Raw genomic sequence first — 25,628 nt, forward strand, 5'->3', positions numbered from 1 at the left:
GAGACCATTAACTCCTCAAAAGTATCTTTGAACAGTATGTCTGCATTTCTGAATTAGTAATGAACAATATAAGTGTGCATGTCACTTTTTCATCTAGACTCTTATCTACTGGGCTAGACTGTCACAGTGCTGAAGGCGCATTCTCTATTTGATTCTTACTACACCTAGTGCAGGGTTATACAGCCATCATCACTATTCAAGTAACATTGCCAACTAGAGAAAAGAACTTCTTTTGCACTTTATATGGTTTCCTAGAAACTATAGTTGCATAAAATGTTTTGAAAAACAAAGCTATTTAAAATGACTAATTTCATGTGGATTTGGTTTCTACTTTGACCCATATTAGGCATTAACATTTCACAACTCACATCCACAGCCAGAATCTGCTGAGGCAGAGGTATGACTTTTAAACGGATATGTAGTGATCCCCAGAATGAAGCTTCAACAGGGTAGATATTCATGTCAGGTTTTTTTCTTTTTTTAGGTACTGGGGGCCAGGGATAGAACCCAGGACCTCATATATGAGAAGCCAGCACTGAACTACTGAGCCACACTGGCTTCCCTGAGTTGTTTTCCTGTTTGTTTTTGATTTTTTCAGGAGGCACTGAGAACCGAACCCAGGACCTCGCATGTGGGAGGTGGGCACTTCAATGGCTTGAGCCCACATCTGCTCCCTTCATGTGAGTTTTGTTCTCTGCCATATCCCCAGCACAAGAGCTGTGTCTGGTATGTAGACAGTGTTAACTAAGTACAGTAAGACCTTGTTTCATGCAAACGTAATACATGCAAACTCAGGTTACATGATTGGCAATCAAAAAAAGGAAAGGCAGAAAAAAATTTTTTCAAAATTATTTCTGTGATTAATTTTGTTTACTTTTATTAGAGTGCTTTATTTATTAAAAAATGTGTGGTAGGTATGTTTGTATAAGAAATACTTGTAAATAATGGGGTTTGCTATTATAAGCATGATTTTTCAACGTACACAAAGGATCTTGGAAAGTACTGGTCACGTAAAACAAGGACCTACTGGTATTTAGTGAATAAATGAAAAAAGTCCTAGAAAATTCTGAGGTGGTCAGAAATGAAAGAAACATCTGGAGCCTAGCAGAGATTAATTCTGTGGTTGTACAAAGATGCTGTTTGCACAGCCAAGGACTGTCTCAGTCTCTTTAACTTCCAGAAGCAGAGCCCAGGTACCTTTCACAGTTATGACCCGTGGTATAGTCCTGGCAGCTCAAGCATTCCCCTGTCACGGAGTCGCAGTCATCGGCGTGGCCATTGCACTGGCAGGGCTGACAGCTCGGGAAGCCCCAGTACCCGGGTAAGCACCGGTCACACTGCCGAGTGTACACTCCCTGGAAACAGTGGCACTGGCCCGTGATGGGGTCGCAGAAGGCATTGACGGCTCCTTGCAGATGGCACTCGCAAGCTGAAGAGAAAGGCAACCAAGCAACCACGTTGAGAAGCTCAGTGAACAGGCGAAAAAAACCCTTTCACAAGCACCCACTTCTCCATCAATTTTGGTGGGATTATGTGATCAGTTTCAAGACTGAAACATTAGGTCTTGGAAAGATGGAACCCACATCTCTCAGTTCATTCTAAATGCATACATTACACTGCTCTGATCAACTTACATTTGCATCCACTGGGCCCAAAGCCAAAAGTGCCAGGAGCACATCTGTCGCAGGTTCTTCCAACCACATTCAGCCGGCACTGGCACTGTCCTCCGCTGGGGTCACAGACAGAACTTAAGGAACCCTGAGGGTCACATTCACAAGCTGTAGGGCAAAGAGAGAACCCCCCAAGGGGAATGAGCGCAGCACATCACACCTGCTTCTGACTGGTCTGCTCCCTTGCCTTGCGCACTCCCTGCTTCTTTCTCCTTTACTACTTTGGCTTATTCAGAATTCTAATTTAAAATATCATCCCTATGAGGAGTGGGGAAGAAGAAACAGGAGACTGGGTTAGAGATAAGGAGCATTTTTTTCTATACAGGTGATCACTAAGGTTTTTCTCTCAATGTCATCAAAGCTCAAATATCATAGGATGTTAGACAAAAGCCCAGTGACCTTTGGGGACTGGTCTGACCTTTCAAAGAAAACCAAATTTTGGTTATTTGATGCTCCTCTAATTTCATCCCAACTTCCCCCCTTGCCTATGGAAATGCTATGTTCTCATGGACATTCCCCCCTAGTCACCTATAATTTACATATTTCTTGAAAATCAATTCTAATTTCAATGACACTCTGCTAAAATATTATTTGAAAAGATTAAGACAAACTGTAGCTGAGACACGACTGCTTCTGTGTTGGTTGCCTAGCACATAACTAGACAGCATGCATTCCTTGTGGTGCCAAGAATACGTGGGCTTTCCAGAACAAAGAGGCAGAAAGCAGCAGTGGCTCCTAAGTAAGACTTACCCAGGCCTGTTTTGTGTATCAAGGAAGAAATGCTAAAGATTATGTTTCTACAAACATCTGTCATTGGAGTTTTCACAACGCTTCTGCTGTTTTCCAGACATCGGTATCTCTGAAAAGTTTCCCAGGCACTGTTTGTGATTGGCCCATCTCCTGACCCTCCAACGGTGAAGATGTCCAGTGATTTACAGTATGGCATGAGAACAAGCTGTGAAGAGACAAGAACACCAGAATGTTCTTCTAGTGTCCCATATCACCTACTGAAGCAAATAAACACATAAAACCCCAAACTGTTTTCTTTGATAGTTGAAAAGAGAAAACTAGACTCATTAAACAAAGTGAAAACTTACGCATTATTAAATACTCTTGCCAGAACAGAGATGTCAATTTTTCTTTTTCAAAGCTTTTCACACATTTCTGGAAGGGCTCGACTTGAATAAATCTTTTTCCTAGGGTGGTGTTATTAAAATAAATAAGCCTCAGTGGCTTCTGAGGCAAAAAAGAATGATTCTGCTCAGCCTCTCAATGCTGACTCCTCAACAGAACACGGTGAGGAAGCGGGGAGTGCTGTGTGCCCAGCCTTTCCTGCACTGTGGGGAACGACCTTGCACCTACCGAATCGATAAGCGTGTAGGGACTCTCCACATCACTGTCGGATGAGGTGTACTGGGACAGCGCTAGCCTCACTGTATAATTCACACCCTTCTCAAAGCACACGGGACGGGGAAGGACAATGTACCTGCCAAGACAAAACAGAACAACCACCTTTAAGAATGAGGGGGGTGGGAAAGGCTATATATTGATAATTTAGATAATTGCAAAGAAGAAAGTCAATGTCTGGCTCTGAAGTGGTCATGGTCATCTACAACTCACAAGGCAAACAAAAAAGTTAATTTGCAAATGAGTTCTGCTGAGCTGCACTGACCTCGAGCCAGGTGATAATGACACCACCTGGTTGTCATCATCGGGAACCGTGTTACCACATCGGCTGCTGGCAGGGATCTTTCCAGGTCGCTGCACTGTGATGACAGCTTTCTCCCAATGGTCGGGTAGCTAGAATAGAAAACCACCAAAGGACCATCTGCATTAACCTACCTACTGCAGCCCTTCTGTTTCTATGGAATTCTCTGAATCGATCATTTGCTAAGTTTAAATGGAAAACTCTTGGGTGCTTTCCCCTTCTCTCTCTACCATTTCTGCTGCTGCCGCCCCAGCTCAAGCTTTAATCCCTTCTCTGAAACAGCCTCCCAACTGCTCTTCTGTCCACTCCCCAATGCCATATTATGGCACAGCTCAGAAAAGGATAATCCCCTGCTTAAACCCTTCAACAGCTTCCTGTTCATAGAGTCAAATTCCTTTACTGATTCTATAATTTTTCCCTAACATCTCCAACCATCTCCCTTACCTATGAGCACCACTCTCAAAACATTCTCCTCTCCTCTGCGCATGCTAGATTCCTTTTCATCTCAGTGTCAGTTTATCCCACTACCCTTTCAAGCCTAGCTCCTATTCCATATGCATCTTCTTGGCCACCCTCAGCCCAGAGCAGCTGGTGCAAACCTCTCCATTTTCTAGCACATTTCTACCTCATAGTTGCAGCCCACCTTGTTCCTCCTCCCACAGGGGAGGGCAGGGGTAAGTGTCTGTCCCTGGGGGTGCAGTCCATGAGAAGGACAGGGTCATATCTGTTCACTACCACCTCAGTCCTCAGCTCAGATGAGTGCCTAGCAAGAGGTGACTAAAAGTTTGTGGAATGGAATTCAAGAAATATGTACATTATAACTCCCAGGGAGGAGGAGAGAAAGTCAGAGGTTGATCTATTCTGATTCAAGTTGCAAATTTCACCAAAACGTAGTGCCCATTAGAAATAAAGTTCTTCTACCAAAACCCTCCTTGACCGTCCACTGAGGGGTTTCTTCACCTGTGGCTCATAGCGTATCAGGATGTCGTACTCCATGGAATAGGGTATGTTGTCAATGAAAAACTCCAAATAAGCCCCTTCAGGCACTCGGACGAAGCCTGTTCCGGTCCAGGAGGGAGTCCAGTCTTGGATATACTGCCGTTCCACTATGCTGACCCCCTGAGGACACAGCAAGAGATAACTGAAGATAGCCCCATCTACACATCGATGATGCTAGTTCAACAACAACTTTGGACACAAGTAGAGAGAAAAATGGAAGAATTTTACTTCTTACAAACCAAATGCCTGATTAGTGAGTGTGCCAAAGTCTAGATCAGTTTGACTGTTTTCCAAGAAGGCATGATCCTGACCATTTCATGTCTACTGACAGGAACTACAAAATACTTCTTAAATGGCCTCTTTACAAAGCACACATATGCCATTACTGCCCCCCAAATACTGCTTTACCAACTTGCCAAGTACCACCAAGTACTTCCTTACTTACAGGTCCCAAACTGCCGCCTTCTGCTTCATAGATGTAGTGATCCAAGGTGGTAAAGTAATAACCAGATTCTATCTCGTTGCACTGACGTCCTATTATGTGGGGGCGACACCAGCACTGGCCTGACTCTGCAGAGCAGCTGGAAGAAAAAGGAGCCAGCTCAGCTGTGCTCACCACATGCACAAATCCATTTACTGAAGGCAGCTCTGTCTTTGCAATTAAACATTACAAGGAAGGAAACATTCACATAGAATTTTCTTATTTTTCCCCTGTACTTATTTTCTGAAGGAGATATGACCTAAGAAATAATCCCAGCCATCGCTTCATTCTGCTCCATCCACACTGCGGTCTTCTGTAGACAGCAAAACTTTCTTGCTTTGATGTCTTGTATTTTTTTGTCTTATTTCCAACTGTAACCCTTTCTCCTGGGCCTCACACAGAAATAGCCAACCCCCTTGTAGTATAATTGTATATCAACCTTTATAATCCCTTACTAGTCTAAACTCCTCAAGGGCCTAGATTGTGCCATATCATCTCAGTTGTCATCCATCCCCCCCTCCCCATCATGGGGACTGGCCCAGAACTGCACACAAAATACACTCGATACACACTGGTTGAGCAAAAAATTTGTGAAGGATATGTATTCAGAAAAAAAAAACAAGAAAAATGGGAGATTTAATGTAAATACAACTTTTCTTTTTTTTCTTTTAATTTATTATTGTTATTCCTTACCATTTTAGGTAATAAAGTTCTCTGGATAGATTATAATGTATTCATTTTGATCTCAACCTGTGTATCAAGGATACACAGCTTTGCGTTTGTTTTTCCCTCAGTATCATGAACTTGTTGCAAGGTAAAACCAAATTACATGCATCCATTTTTACTTCATTAAAGTCAAAATATGGTTTGGAATCGTCATTTCCCAAATCCATTCCCAAAGTTCAATTTTAAACCAAGTACTTCAAGAGAAATGGTGGCTCCCAGGGCATTAGGGCAGTTGAGCATGTCAAGCCCTCAACACTGTTGCAAGTATCTCTGAACATGGCTCTTCAAGAAATGAAGATTGACTGTCACTGTGGGCCCTAAGGGGAGGGGGAAATAGGTATTGAATAGATGGAACCAATGTAACTGTGTGGGCAATAGAAGTGTTTCACAAGAGTACGCAAGGATGGATATAAGACATGTAAAATTACACCAAAAATATATAGGGGCTGATAGGCTAAAATGTAAATCATAATATAAAAATAAGATAACTAAAATCTAGAAAATTGTATAGTCTAAAATATAAACCACAATGTAAACACAAATGTTACCTTGTTTGAAAGCTATTGTCTCAATATCTGTACATCAGTTTCATAAATATGGTATGAATATGTTAAAAGATTACTGCTGTGGAAGGGAAAAGGTTTTATGCTGGATATGTGGGAGTACTGTATATTGTATATATGAATTACTTTGATCTAAAACTCTTGTGAAGATAAGTTTAATGATTAGAAAAAAGAAAAAGATAGGATGTAGAATTTTTCTAAATTAATATGTATTCTATATCTAACCTTTAAACTCATCGCTATATTCTATTTTACTATTAAGGGAACCTGGCAATATATTGGGATTCACTTTTCAGGAAGTTTTGGATCACAGAGAGGTTCAACAATGGCAGCAGAGGAATACTGGTGTGGGATATTATTGACGGGACACATGGTTGGCAGGGAGTTCTACAGGGCATATATCCAGGGTACGTAAAAATGTTTGGATATTTTCGTAGTGGAAACAATTAAAAACAACAACTGAAGGAGTGCTGAGTTCCTAGCCAGGGGAGCTCTATCACAGTCCCTAAAGGAACAGCAACAATCCCCCAAGTGCAACGGCAAAGACCAAAAAAGAAGGAAGGTCCAACAATGAGCCCCTGATACTAATGACTATGCCTGTGAGCCTATGCACCTGAAATAAGAACAAGGCCTAGAGCAGCAGTGTGCCTAAGAGTTACCTCCTGAGAGGCTCCGTGTTGCTCAAATGTGGCCAGTCTCAAAGCCAAACTCAGCATGTAAATTTGTTGCCTTCCCCCCAGTGTGGGACATGACTCCCAGGCATGAGCCTCCCAGGTGCTGAGGGATTACTACCTACCAGCTGATGATGTAACTAGAAAATGACCTAGAATAAACGGGTCAACTCGGACCAGTGGAATATCTCTGTCTACATATAATAACAGGAGTTAAAAATGCTTTTTGACCTAAATCAAGGGGGAAATGGAAAGGACAAATGAGTTTATATGGCTATGAGTCTCTAAAAAAGAGCTGGGAGGTTATCAGAGGGGTTGCCCTTATGCGCAACTGAGCAGAGTCCCAGAGACAGATAAAGTAGATATAACCCCAGGTATTGGTTCTTCTGATGGCTAGAGACCCACAGGTTTTATGGGCATGGCAGATGGAGTTCAGTGCCATGTCAGTTGGCCCTTCTTTGGAGTTGGTGTTTCTGTGTGATGGAACTGGACTCAGATGTGATCTCTTTTCACAAGCCCTTCCTGTTACTTTACCAGAATTGTAGTTGGTGCTAAGGTCTAATATATACCCAGGGGATCTGAATCTCTGGACTGACCACATGATAGCCAGGCTCTGAGCCTCAACAGACTTCAGCTCCTACACTCTGGTTTGTTGGACTTACCCCACTCAGCTAACATGGAGTTGAAGAAGGTCAACCACCACACCATGGAGCCAAGAGTGCCTACAACTGAAAGCAGGAGGATTGCATCCAGCATCCATGTGGAATCTAAGCCCCCTCTTGACACAGATGTGGAGTGGACACAACCAATCCAGGGTCCACAGGATGGAGAAATAGAATATGGATTAGAGTGGACTTATTGATATTCTATTCATGAACTACTGTGATTAGTAATAGAAGAAAATGTGGCATTGGTGTTGAGAAAGTGGCCATGGTGGCTGCTGGGTGTGGGGAATGGGAGGAGGAGATGAGATGTGGAGGCATTTTCAGGACTTGGAGTTGTCCTGGGTGGTGCTGTAGAGACAATTACCGGACATTGTAGGTCCTCCCATGGCCCACTGGATGGAACGTGGGAGAGTGTGGGCTATGATGTGGACCATTGACCATGAGGTGCAGCGATGCTCAGAGATATATTCACCAAATGCAACGAATGTCTCATGATGATGGAGGATAATGTTGCTATGGGGGGAGTAGTGGGGTGAGGAGGGTGCGGGGTATATTGGACCTCATATTTTTTGAATGTAATATTAAAAAATGAATAAAGACAAAAAATAAAAATAAAGCAAGTACTTGAGGGTAGTTATAACTCACAAAAATAATTGATACTCAGAGGCTTATTGAAAATGTCCCAAGCAGCTAAGGTCCTCTTCCTGGCTATTGCTGAAGTGGCAATTATCCTACACGAATATAAATTCCTAAAATATCATAGCCAATTCCCAGGAGAAGAAAGCTTGTTCCAATTAGGCTCTATGCCTCTTTTGGCAGAGTTCACCAACAAAAGCCATTTCCAGAAATTCAGTCGACATTACATCATATAGACAAAAGAAAAATCCTTCTTTCCTCTTTAGCAGATGTTTACTAAGGGAACAAATGTCCAAAACATGAACCAAAGAAGAAAACAACAGATCCTTCACGTGATATCACTAGAGAACAAGCAAGTGGAGGGGGCGGATAAAGATATCCGGCAGACTCCTGAAGCTGCCTTTTCTTGGTCTTAACAAGAAACAACCCCATGAGAAGCTGATCATGTGCAAGGAATTCCCCGAATTATCAGCCCTGGCAATCACACATCTCTTTGTGTCTACACACGTGAACTGCTGTCAACGATAGGCATGGCTCCAATTCAACACTTACTCCTGTAGTGAATTCATTCCTGTGGCTTTACCTGCCCCCATGCAGGTTGATCCTCACACCTACAGCTCCCAGCACTGACTCCTCGGTGGTACTCTGGTGCTGATTCCAGCTCTCAATGGGACATTTCCATGGTTTGCCCAGCTTCATCTCTATCCTTCTTGTCCCAAATGTCTCCGTGCCTCTTAAATTGGATTCTTATCCTCAACAATGCTATTTCAGATTTTAAATTCTCCTCCTACTGTGAGAATAAACCTCCCTTTCCTTTCTTCCCCATATCCAAGTCTTATTCTTTGAAAATGTTCCTCAACTTAGTTTCCTTCCATTGTCACTGCTATAGTAGCCCAATGTCATTATCCCATATCTGTTACTCTAGCAACCTCCTAAACTGACCTTTCGACCTCTCCTCTCTCCTTTGCTTAGTCCATCCTACTCATCACAGCCAGATCAATCTTCCCAAAGCACCACACTCTCATCATGACCGCAAACCCCACAACTGTTTCTTCTTACCTATTATATCAAGTCATGATGCCTCTGCCTGGTCTTTAGCAGCTTCCATTACCCATCCTGTGAAAGCAACTGCTTCTCCTTATTTGTGTTTGAAATACAAACCCTTGGCTTTCAGACAAGCCACACTACTCCTCATTCTCTTTAATATTTACTGAGCAAATACTCGTCCTGGAAGTTGTGCTTCCTGGTGTCAATATCCTCACATTTTACTCCACTGTCAATTTTCTTTTGCATCAATTATTTGGTAAATCCATAATTTCTAGCTAAATGATGTGGAGAAAGAGAAATGGTAAGAAATAGTCCCTGTCCTAAAGAACTTATAATCAAATAGGAAGATGAACAATCAAGCAACTGGCTTATACAACAAATCAAAATGAAGACCATATGGAGCTACAAGTAAAGCCTCCAGGGAGTATGGGAGCCTCTATTCACCTGAATGAGGAGGCTGAGGGAGCCTTCATGGAAGAGGCGGCCCTGAGGTGGGAGAGGATTCTGAAGGCAGACAGAGGACAGGAATGACAGAAGCAGAGGCAGTGGAGGGACAGAGCAGAGATGCTGCCAGAAAGCCAAGCTCAAGGAGAGGTTTCTGTGGAGACAAGGGGTTATTACAGAAATTTTTGAAAAGCAGACTAGGGTCGTGGCATAGACAGGATTAGAGAAAGTTAACTCATAAAGCATGGGGAAAATGAACACAATAGCGATAACTGGTCCACAGAAGGAACCAGGGACCTGGGAATGAGAGTCCCCTGAAATGGGGACTTCCTGTTTTGTACTCTACCCATCTTCCCTCTCACCTGGAAGTCCTCCTGGCCACCTACTTCACCTTTCAAACCCCCACCCACCTTTCAATCAAGCTCAATTCCACTTCTGCCACAGTGACACAAAGATTAGTTACCCATAACTACTCTTATCTTGGGTTCAAATAAAAATTGCCTCTGATAGAAACAGTGTCCTTTACAATCGTCTATGTTGTCTCCATAAGTTTCCCTATGACTAGACACAGATTCAATTCACTGAATCAATAAGGTAGAATAATGACAAAGGCCCTGTGGTAGGCAGAATAATAGACCCCAAAGGTGTCCACATCCTGTCCCTGGAGCCTAACAGTGTGTTACCTTATATGGCAAAGGGTGCTTTGCAGGTGTGATTAAGGTTAAGGATCTTGAGATGGGAGTTGATCCAGGATGGCCTGGGGGTGGTGGTTGTGGTAGAGCTTCTAATCATATCCATCCTTCAAAGTGGAAGAACAGTCAGAAAAGTGGGTCAGAGAGATGCAAGAGGAGAAGGACTCAACCTGCTGTGGCCAGCACTGAAGGAGGAGGGACAAACCAGGAGTCAAAGAACACGGTCGCCTCTGGAAGCTAGGAAAGGCCCTTGGCTTATAGCCAGCAAAAAACCAGGAACGTCAGTCCTACAACTGCAGTGAACTGAATTCTGCCAACAACTCAAGTGAGCAGGAAACAGATTCTCCTGTAGAGCCTCTAGAAAGGAATGCAGCCCTGCCAACACCTTGGCATTAGTCTGGGGAGAGCTGTGTCAGTTGTCTGACCTACAAAACCGTAAGATAGTAAATTTGTGTTGTTTTAAGTCAATAATTGTGGTAAATTGTTAGGGCAGCAATAGAAGACTAACAGGGACCTATTCTCCCCATTAGCCAGGTAAAGCTTATGTCTTTAAAATGTGTTTTGTTTTATAAAGATTAGCAACTCTTAAGAACTGTATTGGAAGGAAAATTCTAGTATATTTAAATAAGGAAAACACTGCAAAATCGCAATGTTTCTCTATTATAAGGATTTAGGCAGAAAAACTGTTAAAGAATAAAAAGCATCATGCACAATAATCAACCACTGTGTTCAATGCTGATATTGCTCCACAATTCTGATTACAAATGAGAGTTGGCTCCACACTGACTAGAAGTACCATCCATTTTTTTCTAGGTTTGACTCTTTCCTGCAAGTAGGAGCTATGTTCTATAATCCCTTTATTCTCATCTGTATAGTAATTAACAAAGGATTAGAAACAATATAATCATACAATACATTGGTGAAAATATCTATTATCTTTTGCTCTGGTTTCCAAGTGTAGTAAGCTTCATTCACTCACCTAATGCACACCTACAAGGCCCACTGTGCTGGATGCAAAGGGAGATGAAATAAGACAATCCTCATTCAAGCAGAAGCAATTTATACAAGCAACTAGAAGATAAGGAAGAATAAAATGGGTGCTAAAAGAGATGGAGAAGTAAAGTGTTGATGAACCATCAAGGAAGGGTTGGGAGCTTAAGTCTAAGAAGTAGAAGTCTTCAAAAAGTAGTGGGTTTGAAACCAGATATGAAAGTCCTGTCTGATAAAATAATTTTGAAGGAAGCTGTAGCAATGTTAATATTTTTCAATGTTCTAAAATATTTACATGGAGCAATTACATAGCAACTATTGCCACTAATTCTTAGTCTTTAAAGTGTGCTATAGACAAGGCAAAATTTTGCTAACCTAGTTTGAATTACATTATTTAAATTCATTAGGTCTTACTTCGTTTTTTGAAAGTTCAGACTAACCAGCAACAAAATAAATTACTTTTTAAAATTTTATTTTACTCTCAAAAATCCATCCAGCTCATTATACAAAACATTTGAAACCTTTTTCCACTTTGAATGATTTTTACACCCAATTATGTCCTGACTAAAGTAACTAAGGACCATTTGGGATCACATTTTGGGATCACCTTTTCTAAGGAGTGTAAATTAGTTGACATCTTAACCTTTAGTTTCCCAAATTCTTTTATTCAATCAACATTTACGCAATATTTAAGTGTGTATCTAAGTCACAGGCCAGTGACACCATCAAATGAAAGATATTTATGAATGTTGCAGTGAATCAACCATTCAGCAAATCTTTCCTAGATGCCATCTATGTACCCAGCATTCTCCTATTAGATTTAGTGCTTCAGGCAACCTGATCTTTATCACCCCTAAAAGACTCCAAGACAAATTCCTCTTTGGGGAAAACAACTTTGGAAAGGGTCACCATAAAATACAGTAGAGTCTCTTGGATTAGAAGGATTCTTCGAAGACTTTATTGCCCCCACCAAATGCTGCCAAAACATAGGGTGTTTCCTCAGTCATGCTAGAAAGATCAGATGATTGCCTGCTTTGAAAATCTTTACTAAAGATTCTATGTTTGCAAATTCTCTTGGTGAATGCATTCTAATAAATCCTTGTGGGAGAAATCAAAGGGCAGACTGGGGGTTGTGCAAAGTAGAGAGAGAGGTAGGAAGAGTGGATGGAGTAAAGATAAGGAGGTAGGGAGTGTTAGCAACAAGAATCATTTAGAGTAAAGGAGCACAGGCCATTGCTGTGTTTATTACTTAATTTGGAGAGTCATGTATGCCACTTTCATCTCATCGAGAAGGGTTTTTTAGAGAGATGACAGCTTTGAATAGAAGAATCAATTACTAAAAGAATCAACACAATTTCTGGGAGTCACAAAAGAAAGTCAGGGAAGTGATCCTGTGAGCAGGCTAACTGTGTGTCTTTCTTCCCTGCTTAAATGGATTATCTTAGCCTCTTGCCCTCTGGAGGTTTTCTAAGAACAGAAATTCACACTGGAGTTTCAGAGGCTCCATGCTATATTGAGTCTATTCCACCATCTGGAACAGAACAAACACAAATAAAGAAGCCGAACAGGACATGTTGCTGTTGCCTAAAATCTCATTCCTTCCAAGCAGACTGCTATGATGTTGGGAAATAATCTTATGAGAGAGACAAATTTTGAGTATGTGAAGCTTGCTCAATGAATCCAGTGTGTTCTCTCAGGGACAATTCAAGGCTACAAGGAAACATCTGTCTATTCTCTCAGCAGTCACTTATACTAACTTTACCAGATGTTCCAACTCTGCTCCAGTAACAGTGGCCAAAATTCTCTTTGACTCAAGGGTGGGTAACTCAACTCTCACAAATTTAATATCTTAGCAAATGGCATGGATAATAATTTTCGCCAGTCTCCTATTTCATCCACTCAAAGAATACTAACATATTGAAGTAATGACAGTATTATATATAATTTTCATTAATGGACTTGGAACTTGGATAAAAGAAAAAAATGAAAATATAATCCACACACATCAAAATGAGAGTCCATATTCCATTTCTTAGATTGTTTAAAAAAAAAAAAAGCAATGCTTGAAGATACTAACTGCTAGTAGGGATGTAGAAAGGTTCTTTATAACCAGTGGTAGGAAAATAAACAGGCACAATGACCTCGAAAACAATCGGACATTCTTTGTCAAAATAAAAAATGCACATGTACTTTGACTTCACTGCAACATTTTTAAAAGGAAAAACACTGGAAAAAAATAAAATCATGGCATTTTCACACAATAGAATACCAAAAAGCTATTAAAGAGGTATATGAACACATGTTGCTATGAAAAATGATTCCAGACAAAAAGGGCAAGTTGCAGCACAGTATGTATTCATATTACTTTGATTTTCAAAAAATGCCAGTACAGCTAAGTGGGGAAATTGTGGGCTATGATTTGGTTTTTACTTTGTATTGGTCTATTTTAAAAAATAAAATCTAATCTGTTATTTAAAAAGAAATAAAGAAACTTCCTGAACACTACTGACTATATTGAGCACTATTATTAATTTCTAAAGAGACAAAAGAAACTATTAATAGGTGTACTTCCGGGCAGTGGAACTTGGAGGAGGGATGGCGGGAGAAGGAACACTTTTACTCCATACCTTTCTGAACTGTTTTAAGTCTTTAAAAAAATACTAAAAAGTAAAAGTATAATAACCAGTAAGAACAATATTAAAAACAAAGAAATAGTAGAAGGTTTCAAAGCAAATTCTCAAAATGGATGAACTTTTTAAAACATTGGGATCACAGGTAAAAGTGATCATCTGGAATTCTAACCAAAGATGAATGTACTTTGAACATCTCCCTGAGAGACAAATGAATGCCATCCTTCTCCCAGAGACTTTCCTCTGGCCTTCCATGGGGAAAATGAAAGAGTGTAAATGAAGATCCACTTACTTATTGTTTAATGCTCCCCCAATGTCACAGTCACAAGGTCGACATCCATCCAGATCATTGCTTAAACCCCAATGCTCTGGCTGCAAACAAAATATTAAATATCTAAAGGTGGGTTCCTGTAATTATACAATAGACTCAGCAAGAAACAAGTTATGGCATGTTTTGATTACTCCACCAAACACTCATTTCTACTGGGAAGCACAAGCCAACAGAGGGAATGATTATTCTGAAATAAAGAAACCTAAACTGTGCGTCACTGAGGTCAGCTAGTCACATAATGCCAGGTCACAGTGTTTTATTTTCTCAGCAATAGCCTTCATACAATAATTAATTTGAGCAAACAGTAAGGAAGCTGACTCTCATCATTAGAATTACTCTCACAGAAAGAAAGTTTTGGCAAATCTTGGCAGACTTTAAATTTTCCCTCAGTTCAGCCTGTCATAAACCCCTTAAGAAAAGCCCCTCGAGGATTCATCTATGTGGAAACAAGGCACAAAGCTAGGATTATTCTCACAACTGAAAGGTGAGGAGACTGCCAAGTCTCAGGAGCTTAAACATGAAATATAAAAAAATGGAACAGACTATATATAGGGGAAAGGATCTCTTTGTACCTCAACAAAGACATTTTTCCTAATGAGGAGATTGAAACCAGGTTCACCAATTTTAATCAGACACCCAGAAATCTACTCTAAGGTTATATACAAGCAAATACATATAAAACATAATTTGAGGCATAATTTCTCTAAATTATAAAAGCAATACAAGATTATGTTATAAAAAATAGATTTGTTTAAATTATCCCATAATTACTCCACCCAGAATATATCTTTCCAGATTTTTTCTTGATGCATTTATTTCATACATACTCAAGATACTATTCATATCCTGTGTTCTTCCCCATAATTTCGTAAGTATTTCCTCATATTGTCGTTTTCAATGGCAACCAAATATCACAGTGTATAGAAGCCCCAAAATTTCCTTAACTATTTTCCCACTGTTGCTTCCAAGTCTTTTGCTATGATTAATAAAAGATGCAATGAGTCTTTTGGTGAATACATCTTTGTCTAATTATCTCATTATTTCATTAGGATAGAATCCCAGAAGTGGGATTACTAGGTCAAAGGGTATGAACATTTCTAAAGGCTTCTGGTACATATCACCAAAATGCTTTGCACAAAATATGAACTTTTATATTTCCACCAGCAGCATATAGATACTACCCCTCATTTTATCCTACTATTAATCATGATCATTAAATCCATAGCAAAAGACCAACAGTGATGGTGAACATCTCATCAAGTTATTGTTAGTTATTCCTCTTTTGTGAATTGTCTTTTCATGTCAGTTAACATTTACACCTAAGGGTGATAGTAGAATCTGCAGTGGCAAAAACATTCTCTATTATAAATCATGTCAGGTTCACAAACTACCTGTCCCATGTAATTGCGATTGACCTACCAGACACTGGTCACAATGCTGTCCTGTCACCAGACGCTTGCAGTAGCAGTAACCGGTCTCGGAATCACACGGATTCCCTCCAGGAATTGTTCCCAGAGGATTGCAAGCACAAGCTTGATTAAAGACAAAAAGAAGGCAAGAGATACAAACCAACTGAGTCCAAAGTAGTTTAGATTTAGAATTACAAAGTAAAAGGGGATTTATAGACGAGGACATAAAGTCATTTAATATATGTATCTCCCCCAAACTGTTTAGCAAAAATGTACTTACATTTACAACCAAACGGATCTTCAGCATTTAAGTCATAGAAGCCTTCTTTGCAAACATCACAATGTTCTCCTTCCACATGTAATTTACACCGACACTGACCAGCAATGAGACCAGCCGAAAAATCAGTGTAACTGTCACAAATTCCCTCATTATAAGAACCAGCTGGGTTACAGGTACATTCTGAGAACAAAAAACACCAGAAAACATAATGCATATGCTTGTATAAACACACGTCCCTTCCACCCCTCCAAATCTGACAAAAATAGACTAAAGAAGGCTATGATGACAAAGTTAATTCCACACCCAGCATCCTACATAACAATTAAAATGAGTGCTGGTTTTGATGCTTATGTTATAAACTCTTAGAAAAGGATGTCAACTACCAGCCTATTCAGTTTGAAAGAACCTGAAGAGGTCCCAACCTATTCAGTGACATTCCCCAACGTACGTTCACAGATATTGGGATCTCGGACGTCCCTTTCTGGGTGCTGGTAGTAGAACGGTTTGCACTGCTCACAGCTGCGCCCCATTGTGTTATGCTGGCAATTGTCACACACTCCTCCACTGACATTTCCAGTTGCCAAGTAAACAGCCATGTCAAAGTGGCATGAGCTGGAATGTTCATTGCAGTTACACTCTGTATGACAAGACCGACATCAAGAAGTCTTTTTAAATCTATTTGCCAATGTGAGGGTGGGGTTGGGAGGAATGGAGCTCATTTTTAAAATGAGGGACAGAGTTCCTGAAAAAAAAAGGCAATTAACAAAAGGGACTCAGGGTCAAAGAGGACACATCTATTCATGACATCAGTTTAAACCCTAAATCATACTGGAAACCTTAACAATGTGAAATGTACTAAGTAATGACAGCCATCTGCCCTTTTTGGCAGAGAACAGACAGAAAGAGGACTGCCAGTCCATGGAGGACGCCCTCTGCGTCCCACTCAGGGTGAGTCTGTATTCATACATATTATTCCAAAGAACTTTCTGGACAATACATGCCTGGGAAATCCGGCTTGGGCCCCCAGCTTTGAGGAACGTGGTGTGAAGGTTTGATTCCCCTCCCCATTACAATAGAATATTCTGCAGAAGGACTGTATCTTATCTACTACTGTGCCTCACCAAACACTGCCTCACACATTGGTTGAGTTTAAACCTCTGAATCATTCCCCAGCATATCCTGTGTGGTAGGCACAAGAATGTCCTTGATGCTTCATCTGCTCTTATGAGAACTCCTTCCTCTCCCTCTAATATTTTTACCTGGACAGCCTGAGTTGTTTATCTAGGGCCAGCTAGGACCTACCCCCTAAGAAAGACTTGACCACTCCAGCCCTCACATTGGTTTCTGAACTTCTAGAACAGTCCTTCTTCTCAGGGGCTCAGTGGGGGCAGAGAAGGGGAATGACAGTGTGACAGTGTTTCAAAGTATACCTCTGTCCAGAGAATACCACCAAGAAGGATGGATGGAAATATGTCAGAGGCCACAGCTGAGCTGGTCTGGAAACAAAACACACAAGTCTACAGTCTATTCCATGGTCCTTAAACCATAATGATCTCCCATGCCATATTTTTCTTTCATTTTCTCTCATGGTCACCTTGCCTTAAAAACAGGGACAATGTTAGGGACAGTGGCTCAGTCTTCTATATCTGCCAAAGTGCCCAGAACACATAGTTGCTGCTCAGTAAATACAAATTTAGTAATTTAACTGAAGGGATATTGTTGGCCTCCTAGGAGTATCAGGGTAAAGCTGAGAAAACGCCCGTAACTTTTCTTCCCTGTGCAAAATGGTGCAATTTTTGTAGTGCCTCTAGCCAGAAAGTGGATCCTGGGGTCCTAAATGATTCTCCTAAGACTTACTTTTACAGGCATTGCTATTTCGCCCTTCAGCAGGTCTCCAAGGTAGGTCATGGTAGAAATCCATGCACTGCTCACAGTTTAAGCCCTTGGTGTTATGCCTGCACATGCAGTGTCCGTGTACCTTGAAAGTCATAAAAACAAGAAAAAGCGAAGTAAGAGATATAATAATGTCCAGATTTTCTCCATGATCAATGGAAAACAAACCCCTTTTCATACTAATCTCTAGTTCACAAGAGTGAAGATGTTTTTGGTCTGTTTTTCCTTTGGCCTCTTCCCCCATCCCACTGAGTCTTATCTATCTTCTTTATGGCTATGACTCCTGTCTCTAGAATAGTTCTTAATATAAAACTGATGCTCAACTAATATTTTATTGCATAATCTAAGAAAAAAATAGACAAAATGAGTTACTTAAGAATTTTTTAAAACAAACTAGTTACCTAAGAGTTAACATATATATACACACAATAGAAGGCTGCAAAAGTTATACGGTAAAACTAAACGCATACACAGCAGATGAGAATCAACTTATATTACTTCAAGTTTGACAGCTATGCCATATAACAAAGAGTTCTTTTGTTTGTTTCTTTTATTTTATTGTTTTGATTTCAGGAACATTTCAAGAAAAAAAACAACAAACCACCAACTAACTCTAAAAAAAAAACCATTTATAACATTTAATTTTTCCCTTTAAGAAACATGACTCTCAGAGAAAGATTGAAGTTAATTTGCTTTATGAAAACCCATGATGTACTATTTTGCATTGTGTCATGCCAAGACATGCTGAATTAAAACCCCTGACCCACCTGAATAAATTCGGTCCACCACCTCCTTTTAAAGGTCAATTTATGCCTTCTGGCATAAAGAATGGAATGCTTGTGGTTTTTCATAATCTCTAGCATAAAGACAGACTCAATGGCCATTTAAACAACTTTTAATCCTTATTGACTAAAATACCTACTTTAGCAGCCACTAGTAGCAACAAATTCCAAATATTAAGACAGTGATCGTGAAATAAGCAGTCCTTACACTTTCATTTTCAAAGAAACAACAACAAAAATCAATAATCAGCCACCAGTAATGGTACAAAAGACTAAATGTAAATTTGGAAAAATCAACCCCCTAAAATGTTGAAGATCAGACTGACTAGTTTCGGTTTGCTTTTTCGAATCACCTATATAAAGGAGAAAGCCTTGGGAGTACTTCCTTACCATTCCTTCCACTTCTTCACTGAATCCATCCACAGGGGCACATTCACTGGCATGGCCATAACAGAAGCAGTTTCCTCGAACCACCATATCATAAACTGCATAATAGTACTTTTCTCTGATTTCCATTCTGGAATCCAAAAGATTATCTCCCAAAGTATGCAGTTTGACAAACTTGATTCTCAAGTTGGTGATTTTTAATAGATCTACGAAGTTCACCAAGAAGATGAAAAGTTTGGTCAAACAAGTAAGAATTTTTTTTGCAAATATACATCATTTCCCTGTATGGAAAGGTGTAACAAATGAAAATGGCTTAAGGAGAAATACACCAACTCCTTGTATGCTTTCAATGACCCTCAGTAAAGCTTAGGGCTGTAACATTACTTAATACTTCTTGGCAGAAGGAGAGGCTATTTCCTCAGCAGTTTAATCAAAGCATCTACCCTGTGATGGTTTTGTTTGCAGACTATGTTTTAGGGGGAAGGATGGAAGTGGAGAAATGATCAAAACACAGTTGCATGATTGTTGGAATCCATTGGCATACAGCAAGCTAAACTATTGCAATACAATCTTGTTCCCAGAAAAGTTCATTTCACTCTTGAAATCAGAAAATTCCATTTAGGTGGGAAAGGGTTTAATGAAGTCATTCTAATTCTCATCATTATAAAACAAGAGTTAGAAAAGAATACATGTTGTTGTATCTATCTTTGGAGTGGCAAATACAGTACCATCTGAAATTTCCCACCACTACAAGGAAATCCAAGTTAGTAAAACAAATTTAATAATATAGCATAACAAGGGAAAGAGAGCACATCAAGTGTTTATAAACATTTCAACGGACAATTTTTTCACCCCAGTTTTACAAAATGTTTCTACATTTACTGATATAATATAGTGGCATATGGATAAAGGAGCTTAGCAATAGGATGTTGAGGTACGTTATTTTTTCCTAAATATTAAGTTACTTGAAAATCAATTTCTCTTGTCTTGTTTTTCCTTCTCCTATCTGGGTCTATAGACCTAGGCTTATTACAGAGGCTGAGCTATCAAACACATTCTATAGTAATTTGATAAACCAAGATCCATTCAATCTTCTCTACTGGTGTTTTATTAATTACCAATTTTATTAATTATTAAATTGCTCTTGCTTAAGTGGATCCCCAAAGACTGATTAGTCCATCTGTCCTCTCATTTAGCTCTGTAGCAGGAAATTGCTTCTAATCTTTACCATCAGTCGTGTTGATGTGTTCTGGTAACTTAAAAGACAACAGGGTGGCAGCCCAGTCTACTAGTTACTTTCAAAGCCCAAATACAATTTTAGAGACTTATAATGTACACATAGCTTACAAAGGAGACTATAGAGAATGGCTGTGGGTTGAAAGGGAAAGTTCATGCATTAAACTTGGGCACTTTGTGAAAAAGAACAGAGAAACTGTGGTACTATTTAGCTGAGTGGAATTTATGAATGCCAACGTTTCCTCCTGCACAAATCCTCCTGCACAAAATGAGCACAAGCGTCTATTGACAAGAGGCCAAACAACCAAACTTGAAGAGCAGCTGGAGTATTTAGAAACTCTTGAACTGATCTTTGTGGAAGCCCTCAGAAGAGCAAATAAACTCCCCCCACTCTATCCTACCAGGTTTAATGACAGTTCAAATAACAACTAAGCCTCACCTTGACTACTGTTCTCAGAGGCAAATTACTTTTGAAGTGAGTTTCAGAGGTCTCAACAATAGGGAAAACCATAAATATTGTTTCCTTGATTTCAAAGTAAATCAAAAGCGTGATCAACTAAAATGGATGTTTCCTTAATAGAAATAGTGTTTCTGGGAAGTGGATGTGGCTGAAGTGATAGAGCTTCTGCCTACCATATGGGAGGACCTGGGTTCGATCTGTGGGGCCTCCTGGTGAAAAAGAAGAGAAAACGTGCCCGCACAGCAAGCCAGTGCCTGTGCGAGGGCCCGTGTGGTGAGCCAGTGCCCGCACAAATGCCCGTGAAGTGAGTCACGCAGCAAGATGATGATGCATCAAGAGAGAGACAAAGGGAGAGACAAGGTGAAGTGCAGCAGGGACCCGGAACTGAGGTGGCGCAATTGACAGGGAACCTCTCTCCCCATCAGAGGTCTCCAGGATCAAATCCCGGTGAATCCTAGAGGAGTGAAAATAAGAAGACAACACAGACAGCAAAAACAGCAGGAGAGGAGGAGGGGAAGGGGGAAAATAAATAAATAAATACATCTTAAAAAACAACAACAAGGAGATAGGTTTTCTGATGCCATCCAGCAATAAAAGACAATTATGTTGGCAACACATTCCCCAAGTCCTACAAAGTCTACCCAAAAAGGAACAGACAGGGAGTCCTTTAAGAGAACCGGAAGGTACTTGTCAGGAGGTCTGTGTGGACACTTCCTCCAAATGGATTTGGAGAACGTGGAAGGCAGGCCTTATAGAACTTACTCGGAAATTGGCACAGGGCTGGGCACACCATCAAATATATGTTTTACAATAGAATGGATGGTAAATTATGGATTAGAGACAGTCTGGGCCACATAAAAAGTTATTAAGTGAGGAAGCTGACTTTTTGGGCAATATTCTCTGGACTTCCTCCACTCTTGTCTTTTATGCTTCAAGCTGTTCTATGGGGTCTTGGTTAAAAACAGGGCTGTGCATAGCTGGGAAAGATGAGCAAGAATCAGCCCTGCCTCTGGTCATCGGGTGGCACCTCAGTGGCAGTGGAGGAGGTCTCATCTTTTCAACCTGACATACAAGATCAGTTCTACTCAAGGACTAAGCACAGCAGATGGCAGCAACATTAGCAACAATAGTTAACAGCAGCTTTGTTTTACTGAACAGCAACAGTTCTTCCACGACAGCTGCTTCCCATCAAAACTGATTTGAAAACAGCTTACTCTGTATCCTTGGACTATAAGGATCTTCTATTTTGAAAGCAGGATCTAAAGCACGAAATATCACCTAAAAAAAGAGACAAGAGTAATTGGTAGTTTTGGAAAGATCAAAAAAGTAGATTTGCAGGTAGAATGTGAAACAAAAAAAGCAAACCTCTCCTTCCGTTGAGGGTTCAATGTCAGAATATCGGGAATCACATATTATGTCATCGACGTTTTTCATGGGGCCAGTGTAAATGCCTGGGAATGAGCTCTCGCAGTCATAGGCAAAATATCTGTACACACCCCACGTTTTCCCAAAGTCAGATGATCGTTCTATCAGCATAGCAGCTGGACGGAATGTCTACAGGCAGGGAGGAAGAGTGACATTTGCTTTTTTAAAATTGTAATAGGTATTTTTAAAAATATCAGAAGAAAATATCATCCAACTGTGTGCCACAAACCCTGACTCCATGTAGCTGGTATTTCAGACTGGCTGGATTTCAAATACTTCAAGCTGCTTTTCTTGCAAGGAAAGTGTCCACCCCCTAAGTTTTGCACTTTCTCCCACCCTGCCAGATTAGTAAGGTCTGGTTCTCTTTAGAAGCTGATTATAAACAGGCCTTAAGAGCACACAATTTTGGGTATATTTAGTCACCATGCTTATAATATGGTTGGTAAGTTTGAGCGCTCCTTCATTAATTTGTTCATGTAATCACTCAATAATGTAGTGACTGCCTATTTAGTACCAAACAATGGTTTCATGATTATATGCTATGGACAGCCTGATGAAAGGGGTTTAAAAAGGGGCATAAATAATTTGCAATATGACACATCAAACACCATAATATAGTCACATGCTCTGGGAAAACAAGAGGAAGGAATTAAGTCATAAAGCTGGGGAATGTTCACAGAGAAAAAGGGTCTCTAGCTGGATCTTAAAATGGTAAGTGATTTCCAGGAAGGGGATGAAGGTGCCTGCATATAGAAGAGGTCAGATGATATAAGGGTAGGAAGGAATTCATTAGCCATGCTAAGAGGTTTACCCTACCTTTAAGTGGACAGAATGAAATGATCACATTGCATGTTAGAAAAATAATTCTTATGGCAGAATTATTGGACATGAAAAAAAATCATAATAGGGAAAAAGAGGACAGTCTTAATTCAAGCAATTACAACATGGATAGCAGCTTTAGCAAACTGAAAAGGGATATAACTGAATATGTTGGATTGCACTTGGTGATCAATTAGATTTCAGTGGAAAGGGAGGGAGAGGAAAGAAACACCGATAATTCAGCTTGGGCAGCTGCATGGACAGTGTTCCCAATAACAAAGATTCGGCAGAGGAGAAAAGGCACTGGGTTAAGGATCCGTAATGCGGGAGGTGTGCAGTGGAAGTCAACGTGGAGATGCCCCCAGACGACTCAAAACAGTGGGCTGGCAATCAGGTGAGAGAATGGAAGGTGAAATATGGATTCGGGAATCATTGTCAAGAACAGTATTTGAAATCTATGATTTCCCCATAAAAAGAAAAAGAATAGAAGAGCGCTAAGGTTGGAGCTCTAGGAAAACATCAATGAGGGGCTAGACGATGAGAGAAGAGAGTGTTGCCAGGAACTTTAATTACATTATTTCATTTAAATCCCCCCAACACATCTGCCATGCAAATGAAGACAGTGTGAGAGGCTCAGAGCCATTAGAAAACCTGCCAGTCATAGGCTTAGATTCAAACTCAGGCTGAATAAGACCAAACCTGTTTTTCTTTCACTGGCTCAGTAGGAGAAGACTGCATAAGAAGACTGAAAATAGGCGGCAAAGAGAACGGGGAAAAAGTGAGGAAGCCAGTAAACCAAGGTAGTGGACAGGGTTGTCCTGGTTTGAGTCTTTTGTGGACCCCAGAAAATTTTGTTCTTAAGCTAATCCATTCCTGTGCATGGAAGCCTACTGTGTGTGGGGTCTTTGAGTTGGATTCAGTTAAGGGACATTATGATTAGATCATTTTTTATTAGGTTGCTTAACGGCCTTTGATTATATTGTGGGACCTAGGGTGGGTCTTAATTTTTTTTACAGAATTCTTAATATCAACAGAGACAGAGAGAAAGAGAACAGCTGCCATTTTTATCCTGCCATGTGAGAGAGGACTCCAGGATCACCTACAGCTGCAGGAAGAAAACCCCTGAGACACAGAAGTAGGAATCAGTGGAGAAGCTAAAGCAACAAAGCCCTCAAGAGGCCAGGCCCATGGAGCAGCTCGAAGCTGGAAGAGAAGGTGAGCCTGGAGAAGGTAGAGAGACAGGCAGGCCCGTCATTTTGCCTTGCCAGATGGCATGTTCTGGTGATGCCTTGATTTGGACATTTTCACAGCCTTGGAAATGTAAGATTTTTCCCTAATAAATCCCTATTGTAAAAGCAAACCCAGCTTTGGTATTTGCTCCCAACAGTTTTAGCAAACTAAAACAAGGGTCAAATGAAGAGATGAAGCAGAAATGAGCACTAACAATAGGCAAATGGAAAAATGCTTTCACACAGAGGAACACAATACATTTTGGGAAGTGGAAGTCAGATCACAATGGAAGAAAATCAAATGAGTTAAGTTGACCTGGTAAACAGAATCTGTAAAAAGACACCTAGTTTTGAATTAAAACTAATGCGCAACAGAAATTTGGATTCTAGGTAACGGTGAAAACTAGTACATACTTAAGATTCTCTTTTTTCCCTTCCTTATGAATCTTGATGAACTTTTTCTCTGATAAAGTTGTCAGGAGCAAGAAAATGGAAGACCACATTTTGAGAGATTCTTTGACTTATCAATTACTAGTTGCTCAGGTTCTCATTTTTTCACTTTTCAAGAATATAAGGATACTTCATTAAACTCAAGAGAATACTAGACTAAGAATTTTAAAATAAGGGACAAAACAAAACAATAAACTGAACCATGTGTGCAAGGAAGTGTGGCAAACTTCCCATTAGACCAGGCTCGTGGGTAGAGACCTTAGGGAGAGGCAAGTGGTGCCTGATGTCTTTGTGTCAAAGGGGAGTAGAGAGGAAAAGCGTTAGAGCCAGTCCTGGCTGCACAGCCTTCTCCCTCCCTTCTGGAAACCTTGGAGTCCCAAAAGGCAGCTGGCAGAGTTACTCAATTTCCTGTGGAATTAAGAAGCTGCTATAAACTGGGACAACATATTTTACTTAAAGAACGGAAGCCTTTCCACTCTTTTCTTAGTCATCAACCTTCTCAGGCCGTGGTTTCTGCCCCATTGTCTCCAAATTTGTAAGTGAAAGAGCTGAGTTTGAAAACACCTGGCTACTATACAAAAACATACTGTGTTTGTGCTAAATAAGTTTTGCTAGGCTAAGAAAACGCAACTCACTTAGCAATCAACCATGTCCACGACAAGTAGGCGGAAGAATAAACATGCGTTCTTTATCGTCGCCTCCACTCTCAGTTCCTTTCTTCCCTGTCCTCACCGTTGTTAGTGGTATCAGCATCCTAGTTCCTCAGCTTGGACACCTGAGCAATGCTTGATTCATTCCTTTCCCTACTCTTTCTTCTACTGTTCCATGTCTAATCTTTCTCCGGTTCATGGTTCAACCCGATTCTAAAAGATCCTATTGACTGTCCTTGGAAAACAGAGGCTCCTTACAACAATGATTATCAAAGGCAGTAGTAGCAAAGGGTTCAGAATATGGCCGCGAGAGAATAACGTGGGACTTGAAAAAGCCTCCAAGTAATTCAGATAG

General features: G+C 40.4%; 1 protein-coding gene across 1 annotated transcript in view; it reads right to left on the reverse strand.

Annotated features, from left to right (window-relative positions):
* The window catches only part of LAMB1 (laminin subunit beta 1), a 74,652-nt gene that overhangs the window by 36,360 nt on the left and 12,664 nt on the right, over positions 1 to 25,628 (reverse strand). Inside the window, exons 6-20 of the mRNA XM_058297162.1 lie at positions 22,066 to 22,254; positions 21,915 to 21,978; positions 19,008 to 19,210; positions 17,800 to 17,920; positions 16,391 to 16,579; positions 15,943 to 16,122; positions 15,673 to 15,785; positions 14,215 to 14,294; positions 4,823 to 4,958; positions 4,339 to 4,497; positions 3,343 to 3,470; positions 3,033 to 3,156; positions 2,421 to 2,625; positions 1,635 to 1,778; positions 1,198 to 1,429 (exon numbers count right to left, since the gene is read on the reverse strand). Of these exons, the coding sequence (XP_058153145.1) occupies positions 1,198 to 1,429; positions 1,635 to 1,778; positions 2,421 to 2,625; positions 3,033 to 3,156; positions 3,343 to 3,470; positions 4,339 to 4,497; positions 4,823 to 4,958; positions 14,215 to 14,294; positions 15,673 to 15,785; positions 15,943 to 16,122; positions 16,391 to 16,579; positions 17,800 to 17,920; positions 19,008 to 19,210; positions 21,915 to 21,978; positions 22,066 to 22,254 (2,267 nt within the window). The remainder of the gene's footprint in view (positions 1 to 1,197; positions 1,430 to 1,634; positions 1,779 to 2,420; positions 2,626 to 3,032; positions 3,157 to 3,342; positions 3,471 to 4,338; positions 4,498 to 4,822; positions 4,959 to 14,214; positions 14,295 to 15,672; positions 15,786 to 15,942; positions 16,123 to 16,390; positions 16,580 to 17,799; positions 17,921 to 19,007; positions 19,211 to 21,914; positions 21,979 to 22,065; positions 22,255 to 25,628) is intronic.

This window comes from Dasypus novemcinctus, chromosome 5 (assembly GCF_030445035.2).
Source record: "Dasypus novemcinctus isolate mDasNov1 chromosome 5, mDasNov1.1.hap2, whole genome shotgun sequence".
Lineage (NCBI taxonomy): Eukaryota > Metazoa > Chordata > Mammalia > Cingulata > Dasypodidae > Dasypus > Dasypus novemcinctus.